We start from the raw sequence: 26437 nt of genomic DNA on the forward strand, positions 1-26437 counted from the left end.
ATAGTAGAGAAAATTGACCCTTCGTTAGGTCCCGCCCCCCATGGTTACTGTTGCTATGCCTGGCAAGCTTTCTACTCCACCATTTCCCTCCCTGCAAAACACATGTATTTCTCAGCAATTTTAAAGATATTCCAAAGGAAATCAGTTAAAATTTCCGGAGGAATAGTTGGGAAAGTAGACAGGTATAACTACAATATGCTTTTGAGAAATACATTAACACCAAATGTTGGCAGAGCAACGTTGATAAGAAGAGATTAAAATCGATGTGAAGGCTCAATATTCATATTGCAGGACTTAGCCACCCCATGTGTTGACTGTTCATGCATAGAACAAACTTATAAAGTAACAAAAAGGTTTTTGCATAGCAGGATGAGTTAATACATTGTTTAATTTTCGGCTAACTTCAATGTTTAACTCCCTGTAGATGTCGGTATGTTATGTTTTAACTCGTTGCTAAATATTTGGGTACCAACGTTAATTACTAGTGTTTATCTAATATATCTTTTAGTCTCAAGAGGTACACAACAACCTTACTCAGTGTTAAAGTACTAGTAACTTTCAAGTTAATGATCTTCTTGCTTGTGGCTAACAACTGTGTGCTAGCTGGCGTTAGCATCTTACCTTGGAACAAGCATGCTAGTTTTTTTTGTTGGTCTTTGATGGATTCAGCTGTGAGGTCTTTCTCACTGTTTCATTCATATTCAGCATGCCATGTTATCTGTCATGTTGTGTTTTTTGGAAGGCAAAATATACACCTAAACTCCACTAGTCTACACACATGGCTTTGGCATTTTGTGCAGGAAGAGAAAGTTTTTCAGACCAATTTCTCTTAGTTACCATTGCTAACATACGATTGGTCTGTGGTGGCTCTAGGGCGGCCTTAGCGAAGGGTAAGCTGGTTGGTGTGGAATTTCAGTGTGGACTCCAGTAACCTTTAATAGTCTTTTAAAGGAAAAAAAAGGGAAAAGAAAATGGCCATTTGCTGTAAATATATCCCCATCAAACCAAATTCCAAACACTTCTATCTCCCTTTTTTGAACAAATCTGACATTGGGAGAAAATGCCACATTTTAAAATATTGTAATGTCCAGCAGGACGTTTTGGAGATTAGATGAAGCTTATTTCTTAAACAATGGCTGTATTAATCACTAATGGTTATTGTGGACCATAATCAAGCAGAACAACGAGCAGCAACCACAAAAACTAGGCCCCCACAAACCCAGCCTTAATTCTTTTCCCCTCAGTCCTACATAAGCACGTACATAATGGTGCATCAAGATATTCCCTTCCCTCTTGCTCTGCCCAACCCCTTTCATTTTCTCCTCTAACCACATATCTGTTTTAACCATAGCCTGTATATAAAAAGAGGGGCAGAACCCCCGTGATGTCACCCGTAGGTTTCTGAAGAGCTGAATTGAAGCTCGGTGGGCGGTTCCTACCATCGCCATCTTGGCAGGGGCATGCGTGTCGTCTCGCCTGGAAAATACAAATATGGGGACAGAGGTAGAGCTGAGAGGGGGGCTGTGAGCGTCATGGTGGATGATTGACATCGACCAAACTCCTAGCTGCCTGTAGCTAAGAGCTAACTGAGCTAATCCAGAGCTAACAGGAGATAACCAGCATAGAGAGATAAGCAGGCTAAAGCAAGGTCATGGTGTTAACCGGCTAAAAAACCCGGTTGTTCTACATTCCTCCTTCTTGAAACGGGAGATTGGCTACCTGTCAATCAAAAGGACATGCCCCTAAAATATGCATAATTTTGCAGAATGACTTTTAAACGGGCGAGTTAGAAAAAATTCACTCCCCCCACAGTTGTCATGAAGGTAAACCTAACTTATTAAACCTTAAATGTTTTTTGTACCAGGCTATAAACATGTTTATTTCTGCTGTGAAGTTGCGCTTTTTAGCATGGGAGTCTATGGGGATTTGCTGTTTTGCAGCCCCTAGTGGATGAAGAGGGAACTGCAGTTTTATGCACTTCCTCATAGGCTTCACTTTTAACCACTGGAGGTTGCCACTTGAGAAACATGAACTCCCTCTACTTGGGGTTGGACCTCTCTCTCAACTCTTTTCTGGCTGATGACTGGTCTTTTATTCGGAGATGCTGATTCTCATCGCTACCACTTAACGCTCATCTGTGAATCGCTCCAGCTAAAGCTGGAGATCATGACCTGATGAAAACAACACAACCACATTATCTGCAAAAGGCTGAGACCCCAATGCTGAGGTCACAAAACTGGATCCCCTTAACACCGTGGCTGTGTCTAGAATTTCAGTCCATAAAAGTTCTGGCAGCTACTTTACCTCCTCTTTAAAAGTCAGAAATAGCCTTTTGTTTTTACTTAAAGCTTTCTCATTGAGCCTTGTTACAGGATATTTCTCCACATTTTCATGCTTTAGCTACTTTTAGCCAACTAACAGCCTTGCTAGCTTACTGTTTAAAATAATTAAACTGGATCAGGCAGTGCTAGCTTAGTCGCTGCTAAGAAATAAGGCTATCGAAGTGTCTTTTATTTTCACCTCCAATGTGAAAATCTTGATGATGTCTGGTCACTAAATACACTCACTGAAAACTAAATATGACATGGTTCACCTGCATTTTCTTAAAAGTAATCTAATGCTCGCACAGAAGTAGATTATCTGCTACGCAGCTTGATGCTAACATCAGGTTATCAGCCTCACATGACATAGCAGCCTAGTAGCACAGTGACTAAATCGCTTGTAGAAATGTGCAGACATGTCAATATTTTTCAAGGAAAAAAATGAGTAGAATACTTTAAAATGCCTCCAGAGTGGTGCAGCAATACAGGTGACTCATGATGGTCGATGATAGTATACTGATGAAAAACTCTTGTTCTCCTCAAGTGCCAACCCAAAACATAACATTATCATCACTCCAAGCATGATTTTTGTTTTCTTTCTTCAGTATGGTCCACTTTTTAATGAAGACCATGTCCAATTACTGCAGTGAAGAATTACCTTTACCATCGTTTCTTCCTTTTAACTTTTCTCTCTTTAAAACTTTTCTGATCAACACCTTCCCTTTTTTCATGACAGCATTTTTGGTGAGCCCCTTGGTGCTTGTTGTACTGCTTGCTTAATGATGTTGCAGACTGTGGGGCTTTTTCAGCAGGTATTTACACTCTGATCATGTCACGGTTGGGTCACACACCAGTGAACTTAATGAATCTAAATGTGGGACTTCTGAAGGTAATTGTCAACAGTATTGGAATTTAAATCTACAACACAAAGGCAGATACAACACAAAAGCAGATGTTTTTGTTTTTAAATGTCCATAAATTTCCTTTTCTTTTTATTAGTTCACCAATTTGTACTTTTTTGTGTTGATCCACTGCATGAAATCCCAAAACATATTACTATCCTTCCACAAGCCACTGCACATGCAGCTTCTAAAATCCTAAAGTGTGTCTGCAAACATCTGCTGCTCGATGTTAAATGCTTTAATTATGAATCACGTTTTCTACTGGACCCTGGTCTGTTGGGGTTTTTTTCAGTTGAGGGAATTAAAGATTTCTTGTTAATTAAAAAGTTAAGTGACCCTGGTTGTGTCAAATTTTTGGGACACAGCACTATTTTTCCACCACGTCTTCATCTACCTAGGAGCTTTAAGATACAGACACAGATCAGTATCTGTATACTGACAAATGTAGAGTTTTTCATGTCTTTATTAAGCTTTATTACAAGTTAAATTACAACCAGATTGAGTTTGACAGACCATCCACAACATTTCTCTCAGAATTTCTTACTTTCTCGGTCTAGCCGCCCACCAGAGGACGCTGTTCCCTTTACTTGCATGCTTTCAGAAACAGCTGAAGTGTGACTGCAAAAGACAGAACAGCACCCGTCAGAGGTGCAGGGCAGCTGCAGTAATCAATGTTTCCGTTATAGGATGTGGCTTTCACGTACTTGTTTAGGCATGAAGTCTGTTTGTAGTCTGGCATAAAGTTTACTGAAAACTGCAGAATATAAAGCTGCACTCAATAAAGCTTCACCATTACCAAGACGGCAGTAAGTAGATGCCGGGGGACTGATAGTATACTGACGAAAAAAGGAGCATGTTTTTAGATAACTGTGCAGGGTAAAGGGCTTACATCGGGTTGTGATGAGGCAGATGGACTGGACTGGAGTGATCGGAGCAGTGTGTACATAAAAGGTATGAATAAGTACTGCTGGCTTCAGTGTGTTTAGCGGAGATGGAGACGATGAAGCCAAAAATAATAAATGCAAATGGTTGAATATTCTGAGAGAATCACAACCCTTTGACAAGAGTAGAAGAATGTAGATCCAGACCAGTGAAAAAGCAGACTGGGTTCCGACAGGTCCCACTGGGAGCAAAGGTAGTCTCTCATACTATTCCATCTAACTTTATTTTACAGAGAACAATTAAATGCTACACAGATTTTCATTTGCCTGCAACCTTCATTCACTTTGTAATGTGTAACTATTTATTATCGAAAAGAGCAAAATTTGTCAAATCTTCTCCTGTTTAACAGCAAATTCATGAACTGTTTAATACCTGGGAGAATCCATGGAGAAGAGTCATTTTTAAATCAGAAGTCTTTATGTGGCCCTTCAATGTAAAAACAAATAAATAACATAAAATCTGTTTTACTACCAATGTGTCAAAATGATTGTATCTTCTGGGTCCTGGTGTCCAGAAGATAAGTGTCAGATGGAACACAACAGGATTTGGAACTAAGTTTTTACTATAAAACTGATGAAAAAAAGGGCAAACACGTATGAACTGTATCAGATATAATAAATACGGCATTATGGAGTTAATAGCATTGGTACATTGGAACAAAAGGCAGCTATGCTTATGATTCCAGAGTTGAGAGTGGCAGAAAAGGATAAAGCTTGTTGTATACTCCATGGAATGAAGCTGTTGCATAAAATCTTCTAATAAAAGTTGTTAAGTTGTTGTTTAAGCATATTTGCACTTTTATTCACTTTTTTTTTTTTTTTTTTAACAGTAAATAATTATAGAATCACATAAATATTGTTCATTGATATTTACTGATGTATGCAATCTTTGTCTTTCAGATGTTTATGAAAGAAAAGGATTGATGATGTTTGAATGGCAGATTTTGTGTTTAAAGTGCAGAATATAGTAAAATGACCTCTTTAACTCATGTGGCTGGTGTCCTCTCTTGGGTGTTCAGGCAAATGTTTCCCCAAGGGCCTGAACACTCAATTAAGGTTCCGGGAGAGGCAATGAGACAGATGGGTGTGGTGTAGGCTAATGGCACTTGGATTTCAGATTGAGGAAATGGTTTTAAGTTTTGTTATGTCTATTTCTATTATCTTTGGGTATGCAGTTTTTAAATGGATTTTATATTCATAAAATGGATTTTATATTTATAAAATCCATTTAGACAGTCTTTTTCAGAATGTATTAGAATGTAGTGTTTTTATGTTGTGGGAGGCACCTCTGTTGGATGGAAGATGGTTTGGGCCAATCACCAGCAGGGGATATAAAATGGGGCTGTTTAGCTAATTGGCGGAGGTGCTCGTGGAGGCTAAGCTGCTCCACAACAGTTTGGTGTTATCTCTCTGGTCAATTACTCACCCCGGCATAAATATTATGTACAGATGCTGAATAAATAAAGAAGGGACAGCTTTCTGCCTTAACCACGTCCACCTCGTCCACAATCACACATTTCATGGAACCACATGAGAATAAAGTTCTGCTAAAATAATGCGTTGAGAACAAGTCGCGAGATGTTCCCGACTACATCTGCGAGAACAAAGTGACGTCACTGCGTTCTCTCAGAACAAGAAAACTGCTCTCACTTCTTGCAGAAGATGTAACAAGCATGAGGCAGGGTAGACATAAAAGTCGTTTCCATGAAAAGGACTTGCAGCATTGTAACAGCTCGTCCTTGTTGGGCTCTACTGTCCCACCAGCCCGACGCCAATGAAGATGTAAAGGTGAAAGGTGGTTGCAGGGGCATCTGCTACCCACTGTTTTGAGTCAAGTGTGTTGGAGCAGAAAAACCTACAAAACCTGATTTGATTTTTTTTTTTTTATTCACACGTGCACAAAACATGTTGACGGACAAAAGTTTTCATCATTTCAACTGAAGGAGATTTATACACCATAAGTTACAGACTATAGGTCATTTCTTTCAAGTTTGGCGGATTCTGCTACTTACATTAAGGTGCAACTTCCATGTGGTTCATTTCCTCTTAACGACACATTTTGTATATATTATACTCACACATACACACACTCAAAATATATCCTGACAGCCACAAGAGGGCGCTGCAGACTTGTGACAACATTACGCAGCTCCTGTACTGCTGAAAAACATGAGTGAAACAAAATATGCAGCAGAAGAATGCAACTCTCGGCGAGCCATGGTAGTAGATGGCCATGTCAGCCAGCCAAATGATGCATTCCCCTGTTTCTGCACAAATACAAAGAGGTTGAGTTGAAATGATTTTTTCTACACTGTAATGAGTGTATTTTAAACCACTAATGTGTTACATACAAGTAACCTCATAATGGAAAAATAAACCAGGCTTCTGAGCGATCTGTGTTCACGCTTTGGGCATGAAATTCTCAGCATGAAACCGTGAGAGGTTTGTTAACGGTGTGACTACATCGCCATGGGAAGGAATATGAATGACTTTGCAGGCGGGTCAGTCCAGTTCGACTTGTATGTTTTCCTTTTCATGATGCAGTTTTTGACTGATTTGACTTATACCCCAGAAATGGTGACAGGAAATCAGGACCCCCAAAGCATCAATTTAAGGCTTCATTTAAATAATTGCAGCCATTTTAGAATGCAGGATACTGCACCTGGTCCAGGTTTTAGGAAGTCTCTTTAGATAAAGACTGCACTGAATGCATCGTAATGACTTCTAAACGGAGGAGTTAAAATTATTCACTTCTCTCGCAGTTGTCATGAAGGTAAACGTGACTTATTAAACAAAAAATGTTCTTTTTGGAGCAGGCTGTAAACATGTTTATTTCTGCTGTAAATGTGTTTATTCCTGCTGTAAACATGTTTATTTCTGCTGTAAATGTGTTTATTCCTGCTGTAAACATGTTTATTTCTGCTGTGAACATGTTTATTTCTGCTCTGAAGTTGGTCTTTTTAACATGGGAGTCTATCGGGAGTGCACAAATAAACTGTGTGCGACAGTTTTTTTTTTTTATTCACACAATGCAACTAGAAATAAAGCAAGAACGGGTTTCTGATTTAAGTGGAAAAAAACCCCCAAAACATTTTACATTTTTAAAATTTTTGCATTCAAGAAAAAAACATATTTCTGCTCAGATGCTAAATTCAAATGCAAAAATTAGATGCAGAAAAAAAAGTAATACCCCTCCCTGAAGATCCAAGCAGCTATGTTGTTGGGGCCTTAATGCCCCTGGTAGGTTCACCCATGGCAAACAGGTGTCTAGGGGAGGGACCAGACTAAGTGCGGCTCAGAGACTCCTATGATGATGACGACTATTGGCAGAAATGTTCCCTTGCCTGGACGCGGGTCACCGGGGCCCCCCTCTGGAGTCAGGCCTTGGGGTGGAGCACGAGAGCGAGCGTCTGGTGGCCAAGCCTTTGCAAGTGGGGCCCAGTCGGGCTAAGCCCGAAAGGGTAACATGGGCCCCACCTCCCGTGGGCTCACCATCTGTGGAAGAAGCCGAAGGGGTCGGGTGCAATGGGAGCTGGGCGGCAGCAAGGGGCGGGGACCCTGGCGGTCTGATTGTTGGCTGCAGAAACTGGCTCTAGGGATGTGGAACATCACCTCTCTGACAGGGAAGGTGGTGGGAGGTTCTGGCTAGATATATTTGGACTCATCTTGATGCATGGCCTGGGGTCTGGAACTTCTTCCACTTTGGAGTTGCTCACAGTGAGAGGCATCGAGCAGGTGTGGGCATTCATGTCTGGCAGAGTCCTCTGTCAGAGTGAGCTTAAACTCCCATCTCCATACACTCAATGTCCCGACTGAGGCGGGGGACATTGAGTCCATGTGGCCTGTGTTCCGTACCTCCATTGTTGAGGCAGCCAGCTGGAGCTGTGGCCGTAAGGTCGTTGGTGCCTGTTGTGGCAGTAATCCCATAACTCGTTGGTGGACACCAGCAGTAAGGGAAGCTGAAGAAGGAGTCCTATCAGGCGTTCTTGGCCTGTGGGACTCTGGAGGCAGCTGATGGGTACCGACAGGCTAAGCGGCATGCGGCTTCGGCTGTCGCCAAGGCAAAAACTTGGGCATGGGAGGAGTTTGGCGAGGCCGTGGAGAAAGACTTCCAGACGGCTTTAAGGCGATTCTGGTCCACCAGAGAAGGCAGAGCTGGGGGACTCAGAGGTGGACTCTCCTATCTCCGGGGCTGAAGTCGCTAAGGTGGTTAAAAAACTCTTTGGCGGCAAGGCCCCGGGGGTGGATGAGATCCGCCCGGAGTTCCTTAAGTCTCTGGATGCTGTGGGGCTGTCCTAGTTGACACAGCTCTGCAGCATTGCGTGGACATTGGGGACAGGGCCTCTGGACTGCCAGACTGGAGTGGTGGTCCACCTTTTCAAGAATGGGGCCGGAGGGTGTGTTCCAATTACAAGGTAATCACACTCCTCAGCCTCCCTGGTAAAGTCTATTCAGGGGTCGTGGAGAAGAGAGTCCGTCGGTTATTCAAATCTCAGATCGAGGAGGAGCAGTGTGGTGTTGGTCCGTATTGCTGGTAGTAAGTCTGAGTCATTTCCAGTGAGGGTTGGACTCCGCCAAAGCTGCCCTTTATCACCGATTCTGTTCATAACTTTTATGAACAGAATTTCTAGGTGCAGCCGAGGTGTTGAGGGAATCCGGCTTGGTGGCCTCAGGATTGGGTCTCTGCCTTTTGCAGATGATGTGGTCCTGTTGGCTTCATCTGGTCGTGATCTCCAGCTCTCACTTGAGCGATTTGCAGCTGACTGTGAAGCGGATGGTATGAGATTTAGCACCTCCAAATCTGAGACCATGGTCCTCAGCCGGAATAGGGTGGATTGTCCTCTCCGAGTCGGTAGTCAAGTCTTGCCTCAAGTGGAGGAGTTTAAATATCTCGGGGTCTCATTTAAAAGCGGGGGGAAGGATGAAGTAAGAAACCGACAGGTGGATCGGTGCGGTGTCTGCAGTAATGCGGACTTCGCGCCGGTGTGTTGTGGTTTAGAAGGAGCTGAGCCAGAAGGCGAATCTATGTTCCTACCCTCACCTATGGTCATGAGCTGTGGGTCATGACTGAAAGAACCAGATCGCACACACAGACGGCTGAAATGAGTTTCCTCCGCAGGGTGGCCGGGCTCTCCCTTAGAGATAGGGTGAGGAGCTCGGTCATCTGGGAGGACATCAGAGTAGAGCCGCTGCTCCTCCGCATCGAGAGGAATCAGTTGAGGTGGCTCGGGTATCTGGCCAGGATGCCTCCTGGACCTCCCTGGTGAGATATTTCAGGCAGGTACTGCAGTAGGAGACCCCGGGGAAGTGCCAGGACACGCTGGAAGGATTATGCCTCTCGGCTGACCTGGGAACGCCTCGGGAGCCCCCTGCAGAGTTGGCAAATGTGTCTGGGGAGAGAAAAGTCTGGCTTTCCCTGCTTAGGCTGCTGCCCCTAAACCCCGACCACGGATAAGTGGCAGAAAATGGATGGACGGATGGTGCAAAATTCACAAGACTCAAACTGTCCCAGCATCAAAAGTCAGTCATATTGAAAAAAACATCTAATGCAGTTACCTGTGCAATTGGCTCTGCAGGATTTCACAACAACAGTTTTTGTTTTTTGTCTTTCTTAAAGGGACAAGCAGGTGTTCAACAGCCACTCCGTGCTTCAGTCTCATATGTCCTCCATACATCCACAAGCTGATCAGAGTTCTGCAGAATTGTTGTAATGACAGAGGTCCAGTAACAGCGAAATTTTAGCAATGGTTCTGTAGCCATAAATAAACCATCATGAGGAGGATCTGTCAGTGCTAATCCCAAATGTCTCATACACAAACCCACGTACACATCCTCGATATGAACAGCTTTGACGTGCCAGGATGCCTCCAGTATCCTCTCGGTTAAATCCAGTGAGAATACGTAGCCTAGTCCCAAGGCGTAAGGCGGGTAAGCAGACTCGGGAAAGACTGTTTCGGGCAGACACCACTTTGAGTTTATGTTCCGAATTACCGGAGAATTCCTCGCCACCATGCCTGTCATGTAGAGATGTCGGGGGGCTTTCAGAAGCATGTCAACGAGTTTTTGCACGTTAAGGAACATGTCCGAGTCGACCTTCATGGCGTAGGAGGCGTTGGGGCAACGAGTACTGAGCCACTCGAACATTACCATCGTCTTAATAGTGAGGTTTTGGTAGGTGTCCAGGAAGTCACTCTGGAGAATGTCACGGTGTTCCAGGCTTTCATTTAACACCTGCAGAAAAGCAAGAGAAAGGTTTTAACTCTGCAGCACTTTACAGTGTTTGTGCTAAAACACATGCACACAGATAAAAGCCTTGCATGCTTCCCACAACTATTCATGTAGCAATGAAGAAAACTTCAACATTCAGAACAACTTGATACCAAGAAAATATCGGGTCAGTATCGCTGATATGCATCAAATCTATGAGTACACCAATGTTCATACAACAGCAATGCAAAATTCTTTAAGAACACACGCCAGATCTTACTCTCTCACACACACACCCTCACAGTTAACACATGCAACCCCACCGATCAATATAAAATCATAACTGGAGATAAAACATCTGATTGGTACAAAGGTGAAGACATAATGACTTGGGGATCTGTCCACATCAGGAGCCATACCACCAAGGACTGTAAGGTGTTACCATGGTAACCCCCCTGTTCAGGGCAGGCTGGTGTCCACAACACAGCCACCTCAGATATAATCCAATCCAGATCCAATAATGCACCAAAAATGTAGGAAATTTTTAATAATCACATTTCCTAAGTGCATGTAGACGTTTCATATCTGATTATAACCACTATATATTTTCTCTGATTTGGCCTCACATCCAGACAAAAAAACAAATTTTTGCATCAAAAACAATTATTTTAAAAACCTCTGAACCTCATGGATGACGTTATCCATTGTCCAGGTGCTTTGTGTGTGTTTTTACACTGCCATCAGTATGTACTTCCCTGTATCACCTGAAACAGTAAAACTTGGTAATATGTTACAGACTTATTTAAGCTCAATCTTACCCTGTTCTTTGTTGGGCTCTGACCTTATCTACTCAGCATGTCCAGCATATTTGCATACAATGTAAACAATGGGAACTGTGGTTTGCAGAGGGATTTATTTGTTTAGACCACTTGTGACCACTGAATGTGTGTTTTTTTTAAAACAAACAGTGTTTCCTCGACATGTTTCACTGCCTCACACTTTAAAACATTTCACCATTATGCATTTGGAAGTTTTACAGAACTACTCAGGCACAGACAAGTGACAGAATAAAAGTAACAACCTGATTCAGAAATGCAACAAGTGACTGCTTGGTACATTGAAAACAATAAAAATTTAAGCCAATGAGGATCCAACACTGCAAAGAATTTAATTAATAAAAACTGGTGAGATTTGCTCCATATTGATAAGACAGCATCAGACAGTTGCTGCACATCCATGATGAGAATTCCCTGTTTCACTGTGGCTGTGGTGGTTAAACGAGGTCATGTTGGTACTAAGAGGCCCAATATGGGACCAGAACCCCCTCCATCCCCCACCTTGATCCTGACGGCAGGATGGATCCATGTTGTCATGATGTTTCCAGCAGATTCTGATCCTACCATGTGAATGTGGAGCTGAACTGGAGACTCATCAGACCAGCAAAGTTTCTCCATCTTCTATTGTCCAGTTCTGGTGAGTCTGACCTTCAGCAAGTCGTCCTCACCATGACTACATGCTGCTACAAGATTGAAAAATTCCTAAAATGTTACCTCAGACGACTGTAGTATTGAGGAAAAACTTAGCGTTGGGAGATAGTACCAGGTCGGGCAATCCAACGATCACTGTGGGGCGGGGCCCATTTGTCAAGTGAATTTATAAGAAAGGATGAATTACAGTTTAATAATTCAATAATTGGCTTGTTTTGAAGCATTTTAGTTAAAAAATACAACTGAAAAGTTTTATTTTCCTCTTCTACATTAAAAAAAAAAAACTGTTGCCAACACTTAAAAAAAGATATTGGCTTTAATGTTTCTGAGAAAACACAATTTTGTGAATAGCAAAGTCAGTAGAAATAATTTTAACCAGTAATCAGACAATAATTAAAAGAATCTGTTTGAGATAAGTTAAAGAACTGAAAGCGGTAGTTCAGCACCACATTTCTCACAGAAGCTCAGCGCAGATGATTTCATAACCTGATGACTTCCACATCCTGTCAGAGCAGAATTGTGGTGGGACAATCAGCAGCCAACCTGCAGACGCTCATTTCAGTCAAAGGCTTCTAGAACTAAACTAATCCACATGATGAACACACACCTGGGGTTGCTATGGTTACCATCTCGCTAGGCCTCGCCACGTTGGTGGAACCATGTTTCTTTCTACACCTTATCAATGCGCTGCTTTCTTGTGTCCGCTGTCCAAAGCTCCGTTTTGCTGCCATAGGTTTGAAAATTCTGAGGATTTGTCTTCAAATGTAAACTATTCTGAGAGTTCATTCTACCAATGAACTGGTTTTAAAAGGCAAACTGAGAAGTAAAACCAGTGTACGTTGCCTTCCATGAAAGACGGCTTCCTGCAGACCTGTGGCTAGACCCTCGTGACTGCTTTTCCCATTTTATTTCCAACCTATTCCAGCTGTGCTTGTTAGAAGCAGCTTGTGGGAATTAAACATTAAACTGGCTGTCAGCATTCCCCAAATAAACCTCAGTAAATAAGATGTTCAGAAAAGAAGATTTTAGAGTTAAGCTGAACAAGTGTTTTGCACCAACAAGCACGAAACTCACTGTTCTACATGGCTTGCGGCACTACGTTGACTCTAAAAGAGATGACAGACTTTGCTCAACTCTCGAGAGGGGGTTGTTGCGAAAATAGTGGTCTGGTCCAGACCATGATCCGGACCATTGTGATGAGTGGTCCTTGCCAATAGGGGCAACTAGATCAGTGATCACTGCCACTAAGGGGCGACTACATCAGTGGTCTGGACCATTGTAATGAGTTGTCTTTGCCAATAGGGGGCAACTAGATCAGTGTTAGCTACATACTATACATTTCAGATGCCAAAATAAGAAAGGCTAATTTTATTTATTCATTTATTCACATTTTTTGTGGAAGAGCAAAATTCATCAACAATAAAAAAGACAATTGGTAAAAAGATTATGTATGATTAAATAGAAGAACATTAGATTTTGAATCACTGGTACCATAAATTAATGTGTTAAAAGCTCTTTTTTTTCTCCACAACTTTTCTCCCTGTGCTTCCACAATATAATAGAGTGATAACCATTAACAGGAAGCCCATAATCAAACAGAATTGGTGTGAAAGAGTTAATTGACTTTTTGGACATACATGGAAATACTTTATCAACATTTTTCATAAACTTGCCGTAGATGTTATATTGTGATTGTGAAATTTACCATAAAACACAAGATTTTGGTCTGTAAGCAGGATTTCTCAATAAAAATCTATTCAGTTTGAAGAAACAGCCTCACCTTTTCCTCAGGACCTCCTGTCCCATCGTCTATCCTGGACAGTCCCAGCAGGAAGAAGTGGCTGACCACTTGACCCAGTACGAGGCTTTGGTTCCCCCACGTACTACGGATTATATCACGGGCCTTTCTGTCTTGTGGTGGGACGGGAATCACAAGAACCAAGAATGGGCTTTCCTGGCGACATCTGTTTGGTCTGTCCAGTGTGAAACGATATTTGTGTGGGTATTCCACAAAATATTGGATATGGGAGGATGGTAAAATCTGCAAGCACAGAGAGAATAGAGGGTTTTTAATATCGCACATTGTTGATGCTAAAGATTGATCTTAATGAAGTGAATGGGATGACTTCTGAGCTTTCATGACTGATGTGAAGCCCATAATGTGGTTCTCACTTCATGGAGTAGCACAAAGAACATTTTGTATGCCAAATAAAGAGCATAGATGTGGTCATTTATAAAATCAAGGCTTTAGTTTTTAAAGGGACATTGTATGACATTCTCTGTTTACTGGCCAGACTCCATGTCTGCCCTTCTTTGTGTGTTTTACGATCTCTGCTAATAATCTGACACATTCTCATAAGCAAAGAATTTTACATATGAAAGGTAAGCCAGTAGGGAATTGCCATGACAGTCTGCCATCTTGAAACTACAGCCGTCGGTAAGGGACAAACAGCACTAATGCAGACTAAAGACGCATTTTCCCTGCATGGCAGTGCACAGTGGTTGATACGCTGGAAGAGAAAACCAATGAGACAAGCTTAACACCTGGACACCAATCTGTTCAGTTGTCATTTACAAAAACGCAGGAGCCGTTTTCACCATCGCCACGAAACAGGAACTTAAGACATGATGACTGGAACGTCCACATGAGTAGGATCAACATCGAGCTAGCCTTCCCCAGGTGGAAGGAGCTTAACAAGGATTTTAAAACGGACCATTCCTCGACAGTAAGTCAACTGTACTGCCTAGTTAGCCTAAAGCTAACTGTTTTCATTGGGTTTTGTTAGACAGTGTTGCTGCTCGTTTGCATCGGCAGCATAATAGTAGATCCTGCTAAAACACAGCAGCCTCGTTGCAACAGAACTGGATGTTTACATGCTTTCAAAGTCGTGGTAAATGCAGCTTATAAAGGCTTCCCACTGGCTTTTTATTTGGATTTACCGCCACTGAAAGCCGCCGTTTAAACCTCCTCCCCTGAGCGAACACTTCATAAAGTACTAGATGACGAGGTTTCACAGCAGCTACCATTACTGCAAAGGATGTTTGAAAGGGTGAGGCGCTACAATGCAGAATATGTCTGAATGTAATACATAATTTTACCATTAGGTGGGAGTAATTCTAACACAAGTGTGGTGATTCCTGTTCCCTGGTGGGCGTGGTCGGCTGGGAACTGGAGGCACACCTGATTCACATCCCAGCAATCATCACACAACCTATTTTAGACCAGCTCTGCCTGCTATCCAGCGCCAGATTGTTGATTGCCCTGCGGTAAACAGCTCTCGGCCTCAGCTTACGCTGTTTGTACCTACCTTCGGTTTGTAACCTGTCCTGTTTTCCTCCTGCCAGAGAAAGCCTGCCAGTTCCTAGACACCGCCTGCCAGTTTTGCCTGCCTGCCTGCCTGCTCATTCACTTGTTCCCCTGCTTGCCTGCCTGCCTGCCTCCTGCTGCTCGCCAGTCCACCAGTCTCTGCAGTTCTGCTGGAAGAATTCACAGGGATCTGTTGAAGAACAAATAAACCTCTCTCTGTATCCTGACAGTGTCCGCTCTTTGGATCCACCTAGCCCCTCTCTTACAACAACAAGGTCCCTTTAAAAAAACAAGTATTTGAAATATAATCAAGATTATTTGTCATTTTGGTTGGTATGAAGGCAGGAAACAAAAGCGGTTTTGTCAGCAGTTCCTGACAGGAAAAGGAAACAAAGGATTAAAAATACAATAAAAAAAAAGGCAAAAATCATCAAAACTTTTTTCCACTTTAAACACACATGATAAAAGTGATTGTTCTTGATGGGTAGCCTGTGTGTCTGTGTGACACTGTATGTCCTGTGAATACGGGTGTGAAGGAAGGAGGGAATTTCCGGTCTGTTGAATAGGACGGAGTATTGGGTTGGAAGAGGGCCTGTTGTGTTCTGGAATTTAATCACTTGGACAAAGAAGTTGTTTAACATCCTGCTGGATCTACAGGGGATGCTCATGTACAACCCTTTCCCCTGCCTCAGACAGCAGGAGAGAAATCCGTCCATGAGAGGAATGAAGAAAGCTCTTTGTTCCTTTATTCAGGTCCTCGTTCGCTGGTGTTAACACAGCTGCTACGTTGCCTGGGGTCCCCATTTAAAACATAACAGAGAGCATACAACAACATACAAAACAAATTTAATAAAACCCCCTACCTTCTCTTCTGCAAGGTTAACTGCTTACGGCATATTCAACAAACCCTGAAGCACATTACCGACATCAAGTTGCCTGTATCGCAATGCAACAAGATGTGGGGTGAAACTGTCCAACAGCTGACCTTGTCCCCTTTAAAACATCTTCCTTGAGCTTGTTAGGATTATTCATGGACTGAAGGGAAAAATGGTGCAAAAAGAAAAATGTAACATTTCTATGAGAGTCAAACAACTTACACCAAGCTGTGAAAACAGTGGTCTTTGTAGGAGAAAGTCTGATGTGTGGGACAACATGAATGTCCCCCTCGTCAGGGCTGATGGCGTCTTTGACTAGCCTCCTGGATTAAGGAGGCCATGGACCCTCTGCTGCAGAGACCACCCAGTGGCAGAAGGCGTGACAAAGTTGTCAGACTGACAGCCTGCTGTTAGCAAGCTATTAGCTAGATCATAGGGAGCTGTTTGCTAGATCAGTGTTTTTTAACCACTAGTGTGCCGCGAGATTAACAGGTCTGCCCTGAGAAATGACCCAATTTCACCTAATTGGTCTAAAAAGCAACTGTGTGTTCATCCAAACAGGCCCCAGTGAAGGATAATACAATTTAATCTTCTTGTGTTTATCTGATTTCTATTCAAGAGGCTTTGCAAACAGACTTTATATCAATAATATGGACTTTTCTTTTTTCTTTTTTTTGGTTTGTTGTATGCCTTGTGATTTTTTAGTGAAAGAAAGTGTGCCTTGGCTCAAAAAAGCTTGAAAAACACAGGGCTAGATGACAGCGAGCTGTTAGCTAGATGTTAGCGAGCTGTTAGCTAGTTGTTAGTAAGCTTTTAGCTAGTTGTTAGCGAGCTGTTAGCTAGATCATAGTGAACTGTTGGCGAGTTGACAGCTAGCTGTGAGCTAGTTGTTACCGAGCTGCTAGATGTGGACTTTGTGGAATAAACGGGACTGAGATGGTTCCGTGTTGAAATGCTGGCAGCCATTTATTTATTTTCCAACTCTCTTCCGGTGTTGCTTCCCCAACCCTGTAGAGGGCGCTGTGGGATAAAGCATGGCCTAAGCAACTGCCATAACATGTACATTTATTTTCAGATTCTATTTTGAAAAGAAAAAAAAAAGAAAATCTATTTGTAAATAAAATTTCTTCATAATTAAACCCCCCCCCCCCCCCCCCCCCGTTTAGCTTTTGTGAGACTGTTTAGGGCAGTGAAATCCAAGTTAAACCAATCAAAGTTGCACCTCAAATGTGACCAGATCTCATTGGTTAGACAGCCGCACTCTGCCATGCATCTCCGATTTGATTAGCTAACAGCTAGCTAACATCTAGCTAACAGCTCGCTGTCATCTAGCTACCAATACATGATGTCAGAAGTTGTCCTGGGGAGCGTGCTAAAGAAGAAATCCCCTGGACTGACCGGAGAGAACTCGCTTTAACAGCGTTAAGAGTGGAGTTAACCAGTGTTGCCAGGTCCGCTTATTATAAGCGACTTTGGGCTTGTTTTTTTGTAAAGTCATTTGTAAATATCATTGCGGTTGTGGTTTTTTGGGCTTGTTTTTTTTTCAAAACACTGGTTGCTAATTTGAGCTTGTTTTATTCCCTGTATGAACCATTCTTCAATCTTTGTCCCTTATTCACATTATGTGAAAAGCATCACACATTAGTTTATCTATTTCTAATGGGGTTTTAGATCTGTCTAAAACCCCATTTCCTTGGTAACCATGCTGGCCCAAACTGGTGTTGTACCACACCACTGTCTGACACACGTTGATTCAACGGCCGCGGGAGTGTGCAGCCTGTTAAAGTCGTGTTGATCAGCGTCTCCAATCTGCTGCTGTTCCTCTCGCCACAAAACCGATGTAACAGGTGACATCAGGCCCATTTTAACAGAGAAAGTCTGCTTTTGCTGCACGTTAGTGGTTTAACTGATTCCTAACAAGTGAAACGAAGAGATGAAACGATGTTCACGCATGTTGCTGCTTCACTCTTCTGGTTATGTTTTGCCTTATGCTTGTTTGTGTTTAAGATGTAAAGGTCAATTAATATGATTTAATTAATTTATTACAGAGAGATTTATATGGAAAACGCTACAGTATCATTTACAATTATGTCCATGAATTATTGTAAAGAATCTACGATTACGCATTTCTGTTCATAAAATGTAGAATCTTCATAAATTCTCAAAAGGCCTGATTTCATTTGAGAGTTAACTGTGATTACATCCACCCCCGCAAACATGGTGGAATTAGAGCTCAGAAATAGAGTTTCTGTGTGCCAGGAGAATTTAACTGGTTTGCTCCCAATTTTATAAAAATCAAAGTTGTATTCAGTTGTGCTCAGAAATTTACATACCCTTACAGAACTAATTATTTCTTGGCCATTTTTTTACAGAATAGGAATAATAACATGTTGCTGATGAGGCTCTTTATTTTCTCTGATGGTAAAGCTGATCATTCTTTGTGGTGGCTTCACCCAAGCACCCGAGTTTCTGTGTTGACTCTCTATTCATATATATATATATACATATATATATATATATATATATATATATATATATATATACATTTGTATATAATTTGTGAGCACAACTGAATACAACTTGGATGTAAACACAGTTAACAAATTATATACAAATGTATATATATATATATATATATATATATATATATATATATATATATATATGTATATATATATATGAATAGAGAGTCAACACAGAAACTCGGGTGCTTGGGTGAAGCCACCACAAAGAATGATCAGCTTTACCATCAGAGAAAATAAAGAGCCTCATCAGCAACATGTTATTATTCCTATTCTGTAAAAAAATGGCCAAGAAATAATTAGTTCTGTAAGGGTATGTAAATTTCTGAGCACAACTGAATACAACTTTGATTTTTATAAAATTGGGAGCAAACCAGTTAAATTCTCCTGGCACACAGAAACTCTATTTCTGAGCTCTAATTCCACCATGTTTGCGGGGGTGGATGTAATCACAGTTAACTCTCAAATGAAATCAGGCCTTTTGAAAATTTATGAAGATTCTACATTTTATGAACAGAAATGCGTAATCGTAGATTCTTTACAATAATTCATGGACATAATTGTAAATGATACTGTAGCGTTTTCCATATAAATCTCTCTGTAATAAATTAATTAAATCCCATATATATATATATATATATATATATATATATATATATATATATATATATATATATGTGTATATATATATATATATATATGTTAGTGTAACCATTGTTTTTTCTGAGGGGTCAGGTTGTTTTTTTTGGACTTGTTTTTATCCACCTGGTTGCTTGTTTTTCACACATGATCTAACAACACTGGAGTTAACTGGAGGTAATGATTTAGCTGCTACAATTAGCATCAACGGCGGAAAAGCATGTCAGCAGCCACAGCAGCGCCAATGTCATTTCAAGTCGCAAAGTTCTACTTCAAAAACCCAGAAGAGCTGAAATGGTCACATTGATCTATACGATGGGCGAAGAGGCATGCCTACTTCATTAAACCTGACAGAGGAGGAGGAGAGCCATTATAACACAATGATATATATACGTTAGAGGCACATTTTGTTGTAAGAAGAAACGTAATTTTTGAATGCGCAAAGTTTAACGAAGGGCAACAAGAAGCTGGAGAGACAGCGGAAAACTTTATTGCATCATTTTAGGTGCTAGCAGAGCACTGCGGATACGGTGCGCTGAACAGAGATGAGCAGATCAGAGAAAGACTTGTGGTCAGAATAAGTGAAAAACAGCTCTCGGTTATGAAAATCTGCCAAAGTGAGCTTGTTCAGAAATAACAGGATGTTCTTATAAACAACGTCAAGCAATAACGACCCCGCAAAACTTTCACAAAAACATCTGACAAACCAGCAAAGACAATGAAACAGGCCGAAGAGAGAAACACAAACAAACATGCAGCAGATGTGGTAAAACACCCGCTCAGCAAACACATCTGCCCAGCCAGAGATGTGTTTTGCAACTACTGCAAAAAAAAAGGACAGTAGGTGCGAGTTTGCAGATCAGGAACACAGAAAGAAGTCCAGGCTGCAGGTGATGACAATGTCAGTGAGAATGAAGTTGCATCTTTCAGGCTCAGTGGCTTCAGATAAGTCAGATGATGCTTGGATTACTACAGTCAAACTAAACAACCTGGACTGCTTGATCAAGATGGACAGAGGAGCGGATGTTCCTGTACTTCCTGAGGAAGTGTACAACTAGGATGATTCAACCCGTCCCGTAAAATACAGAATCGTCCTTTAATTGACAGACAAATATTGTGTCCCGGATTGAAACAGTATGGGACGCACTTTGTTCTGTATTTTCACAACTTTCCAGCAGCTACACATGTCAGTCACATCAACACGCAATCTAAAAATAATTAACTAAATAAAACACAGAAAACACAGCGGTCAGCAAAAACGTTCTTTCCGTGCAGAATCTGCAGGTCCAGCCTCCTCCCCTCTGCGCCTGCGTGATGGACAGCCACGGTTGCCTAGAGACGGACATGACTCATGCACACTCCTCAGAAGACCTGCGCCTTTTAAAAATGTCTACTGTACCCTACCTGGTACTTTACCTGCTCAAAATAAAAAGCGTTTGTAAAACAGGCATAAAGAGGCGCGGCTGCAGCGTCACTAAAGATGTTTACAAGGCAAATTCTACAACGTGTCAGCGACTGTTCAGTCACGCACGTGGACTGTCCGACATCGAACAGCATGAGGAGAGCAGCTCATTTATTGATATACTGTAGCCATATTATTATAATTATATTAGCCAGTATAAATACCATATATACCCATTAAAAATGTATTTTCCATGGAGGAAAAGTTAATAAATATATGCAACCCTCTAACCCCCTAAACTAGAGCTGTTTGGAGCAGGCAGGTCACCTCTTGCAGGAAAAGGAAAGCTCACAGCTAACCTAAGCACAGCCAATAACACACTTACAGCTACCAATACAGTACAAATCACAGTATTTATTAATAAATGACTTCTTTATGAAGTCCCTTTTGGATATTTCCATTTAAAACGTGTAATCACAAAACATTCTGCAATTTGATTTATTGGTTGTTGAATTAGAAATTGTATTTAGCAACCTACATTTTTACTTCTAGTTGAGTATTCATCAAAATGCTGGATAGCTTCTTCATGTGAAGCACTTTGGATTGTCTTGGACATGAAAGATGCTAAACAAATAAACTTGCCTTCACAGACCCTCCTGGACCTGCATATTATTAAGACTCAGTATAATAACCTTTTAAAGTGATTTATTTTCCTAACACGCCCTTTTTAATTAAACTCTGTACCACAAATTCACATTATAAAGTATTTCTATGAACCATTTCTGAGAATAATAATAAAGCATTTTCTGACGACAACAGCAAGAATTGATAACATTCTGAACATGACGTCAGCAGAAATGTGTTTTTGGTGACTCAGCATCTGAGATCTGGTTCGAATCGTCCAAATTGCCCTTTCAGGTGACGAAGAGCAGTAAATAAACTTACACTCTCAGACTGGTTCAGCAATGAACTGGACGCCCAGCGTGCCGGCCAGGACACCAGCGAGCTTGAACTGAAGAAGATTAGAGTCCCAATCACAAGGAGCAGCATGGAGAAAAATAAGCAGCGCCTCACTTTGGTCCATGGAGTCTTTTCACTGCAGAAAGACGAGAAGGCATCTTTAGTACTTTTGTTTTGCACATAAGGTGCATCCATTTCTCTCTGTGCTGCGGTGCTGAGGGTAAGTGTCCAATAGGCTCTGCAACCCACAGGATTGTTTTTCTGCAGGCACTAAAGCAAACGATAACTCACTAATGTGAGACGTCTCATGTGTCAACATGCATTTCTTTTCCTGAAATGAGCAGAAACTTCATGTTGCTGTGAGGACTTACTGAAACATACGCTCACCAGCCTGTTTATCAGCTCCACCTGCTCATCGGCTCCTTAACGCCAATCTCACAGAGACGCTTAAAAAATGTAACAATAAGGAAAATATTCTGTTGGAAGATTTTAATATCAACTGGATTGAAAAAGGTGAAAAAAAACAAAAAACTAAAGTAAATAGCTACTAAATTCTAAGTGATACAGTTGAATAAGAATTCAACTTGTATAACAAAATCCACCCAAATATTAACAGATCTGATATTTACAAGTTAAAAAGAGCAAATTACTAAAATCTTTAACTTAATAACTGGTTTATCGGACCACAACCTGACCTTGATAGTTAGGAAACTGTCGAAGGTGAGGGATAAAAACTCAAATAGAGATTCTAAGATTTCATGCATCCCAAAGAAGGACGTGAGATTGTTTCATCATGAAATACAACAAATTACCTGGAATCAAATTGTTTGTGGTAATAACTACCAATCAGCAAAGCAAAGATATTATAGAAACTTTTAGTAATCTACTATCTAAATAATCTAAAGAAGCACTTAAAAAAACCAAAACACCACATCTTTAATAAATGCTATGAATTCTCAGGATGGAGCTTTTAAAAAATCTCTGAAAACGACTGACAGACTGTAAGGAACTCAGGAATGAGGTTACAGCGCTACTAAGAAAGACTAAAGCAAGTTTTTTCCTGAATCTAATTGAACAAGTGAAAGGTAACACCAAAAGATTATGGCAAACTACTGGTCAGAAAAAATGATTTATTCAGAAAAATGTCAGAAATGGGAGATAATGATTACTAACAAACGCAAAATGGATGTAGGCCTGTAACCCTAACCCTAAATTTTGCCATGCAATTGATTGTGTCAGGAATTATTGCAACAGACGATAATGTTGGGTAAACGATTAGTGTTGTCATTTTGAGAGCATTTTTAACTTAAAAACAATAATGCCAAATCAATCCAAATACACCCTTTTAAAGATCAACATACTTTCATTTCTAAAGAACATTTAGCTCGATGTGCAGATTAGACTCATCCAGTCCCCAGTCTGCTAAAACAGATCAGGATTTCACCGAGTCGTCCTGCAGGTTTATTCTCTAACAGCATCTAGTTTTCTTCCTGTGTCGGATTTATACTTAACTTCTTGGTTTCTGTGGCTTCTGACAGTTAGTAGCTTAAGCCCCCACAAGGGATATATGAATCTCAGGTTGGCTTGTATGTATATGTATGTGTGTCAGTAAAGTGTGTGTGTGTGTATATATATATATATATATATATATATATATATATATATATATATATATATATGCATGCATATGTATGTTTTTTGTTCTCTCTCTCTTTGTTTCTCTCTTTCACTTCCTCCATGAGGTGTTTTCTCTTCTTTCTCTTTTTCTTTCTGTCTCTCTTCTGTCCTCTCAGATCCGGTCCAGCAGTGCAATACAAACAATAATGCAAAATAAATAGAGAAATAAAATAAGAATTCAGAAAGTCAAGGAGATCATTATATCTATAAAGCTTCCCTTGGCAAAGGAAACTTGCTCAGCAGAACAGCATCCAGACCATCATTCTGCTTGCCTTAATGATGGACAAGACACGGGAAGAAAAAGAAAACTAAAACAGATCAGGATTTCTCCTGGGGTTTTGGCAACGTGGTTATCTGGAACATATGGTCTCTAAACACCTTGTAACAGTTACATAGTCTATGGACCAGAGGTGGAATGATAAAATGTCTTTTTTCATGTCATTAGAAAGTCATGGAAATGCTGTTTGTAACATGAATGTTCATCCAGGCGATTCATACTGGCTGTGAAAGGTTTGCAACATTTTTTAAAATGTCGCCTTTTTAACAATATTAAAGGGCAGCATGGCTTTACCAACCTGAGTGCACATCATTTTACGCTGTCCTGTTTAATCTGTCGGTTAAACACCACTGAGATCGTGGACCGTCGGGAAGATGGAGCTAGCCTGTTTAAGGTCTTTTTTGGCAGTTGATGCTTGTGTTTTAAGTACAGATGGAAGCTTGTTGTATTGTTGTGTTTAGTTAATACTGTCTTAAGACAAATGGGACACTCGAGAGAGGAAAGAAAGACAAATGAAAATTATCACTTCTGGCAAACTTATTTCTTTTTTTCTTATTGTGCGATTAACGGACGTTTTCCCTAAATGGATGCACAAATTGTAGCTAATTGTTTTAACAATTACTTGTTACTATTGACTCAATTAACAGCCTTTGTAAGGGACCAAGTAATTTGGTCCAGCCAACCTTATCTACTATAAATAATAATGCACTACATTTTAAAATGACAAATAAATTTGAAATCAACCAAATATTGCAATCAATAGCTGACTCTAAAAGTAAAGACATCTGGGGACTGGATAGTGCTCTTTATGAAGAGCACTATCCAGTGGGGTTGATTTCGGGCTCCTGGGGTCCTGGGGCCCGCACTCTGTCTGCCCTGGGTGGCCGGTGCCCGACAGAGCCAAGCTTTGCCGGTCCGGGCCTGCTGGGGCCCCCCCTCTGCCACCTCCTGGGTGGATGCATGGCTGGCTCCGGAGCGGGGCTGTTGGGATCTGTGCTTGGGGACGGCTGCTCGAGCCTCGGGGTTCTCTGGGCCATCCGATTGCCTGTGTGGGCGGGGCCACATTGGCACGGTCACTCTTCTCTGAACACGTTCCACCCTGTATGTTCTGCATGTGACACAGTCACTGAGTCGCCTGAGATTCTCATGGTGATGAGGTGGAACGGGAGATTCTCATCATGATGAGGTGGAACGGGAGATTCTCATGGCGATGTGGTGGAACGGGAGATTCTCATCATGATGAGGTGGAACGGGAGATTCTCATCATGATGAGGTGGAACGGGAGATTCTCATTATGATGAGGTGGAACGGGAGATTCTCATGGTGATGAGGCGGAACAGGAGATTCTCATGGTGATGAGGTGGAACGGGAGATTCTCATCATTATGAGGTGGAACGGGAGATTCTCATGGTGATGAGGCGGAACGGGAGATTCTCATGGCGATGAGGCGGAACGGGAGATTCTCATGGTGATGAGGCGGAACGGGAGAGTCTCATCATTATGAGGTGGAACGGGAGATTCTCATGGTGATGAGGTGGAACAGGAGATTCTCATGGTGATGAGGTGGAACGGGAGATTCTCATGGCGATGAGGTGGAACGGGAGATTCTCATGGCGATGTGGTGGAACGGGAGATTCTCATGGTGATGAGGTGGAACGGGAGATTCTCATCATGATGAGGTGGAACGGGAGATTCTCATGGTGATGAGGCGGAACGGGAGATTCTCATGGCGATGAGGTGGAACGGGAGATTCTCATGGTGATGAGGTGGAACGGGAGATTCTCATGGCGATGAGGTGGAACGGGAGATTCTCATGGCGATGAGGCGGAACGGGAGATTCTCATGGCGATGTGGTGGAACGGGAGATTCTCATGGTGATGAGGTGGAACGGGAGATTCTCATGGTGATGAGGTGGAACGGGAGATTCTCATGGTGATGAGGTGGAACGGGAGATTCTCATGGCGATGAGGTGGAACGGGAGATTCTCATGGCGATGAGGTGGAACGGGAGATTCTCATGGCGATGAGGTGGAACGGGAGATTCTCATCATGATGAGGTGGAACGGGAGATTCTCATGGTGATGAGGCGGAACGGGAGATTCTCATGGCGATGTGGTGGAACGGGAGATTCTCATGGCGATGAGGTGGAACGGGAGATTCTCATCATGATGAGGTGGAACGGGAGATTCTCATGGTGATGAGGTGGAACGGGAGATTCTCATCATGATGTTGTGGAACAGGAGATTCTGCAGCAGCTGTGTGATGCTTCATGTCAAGATGAATGTTAATTTTGGTCCCTGTTATTACGATCTGTGCACATTAATATTTTTTTGAGGAAATTAACAGTAACGGCAAACATCAATAAACCTTTCTTTTCTTGTCCGTTTCCGCTTGATGCCAAGAGGTGCATCTGCTTCCTGTTGCAACAATCTGTTTACTTTCTCCTGAAGAGCCGGGCAGTGATGGAGTAACTTTGGCTTTAGTGTGAGAGCTGAAAGAGGTTTCCACTGTTTACAGACCAGCAGTCAGTTTGTATGTTAACCCTTTCATGTATAAATTAATAGAAAACAATGCAAGATTTTTTAAAAAATACAGTATTTTACCTCTACAAACACATCCAACAATACTTTTTTGTTTATTAGTGATATTTAGAATTTTCCATGATTAATGATCCATTTTAATGCATTCTATAAAATATTTATAAAATAATAATCATGAATATATTTTGTAAAGCTGCAACATTTTCTTTACCAATTTATCGCAATGGCAAATTTGCATAATTACAATATGTTCATTATATCATTTATTTATTTATTCTCCAGAGTGGAAATGTATTGGATGACTCACTAACATCCACTGAAGTAGTTTATTTACAAACTTTTACATGGTGAAACTGCCAATAAATATATATTGTTCCATTT

At 41.4% G+C, this 26437-nt stretch overlaps 1 protein-coding gene across 1 annotated transcript; it reads right to left on the reverse strand.

The window, feature by feature from the left end:
- Positions 1-9795: 9795 nt before the first annotated feature.
- LOC306763418 (beta-1,3-galactosyltransferase 2-like) lies at positions 9796-21721 on the reverse strand (the record flags this gene model as incomplete). Its single annotated transcript, XM_079250210.1, has 4 exons — positions 9796-10395; positions 13639-13899; positions 21549-21615; positions 21678-21721. 4 exons carry the CDS (start codon positions 21719-21721, stop codon positions 9796-9798), a joined length of 972 nt encoding a protein of 323 aa, XP_079106336.1.
- Positions 21722-26437: the final 4716 nt, after the last annotated feature.

Source organism: Telmatherina bonti (genome assembly GCF_933228915.1).
Source record: "Telmatherina bonti genome assembly, chromosome: 12".
NCBI classification, from domain to species: Eukaryota; Metazoa; Chordata; class Actinopteri; order Atheriniformes; family Telmatherinidae; genus Telmatherina; species Telmatherina bonti.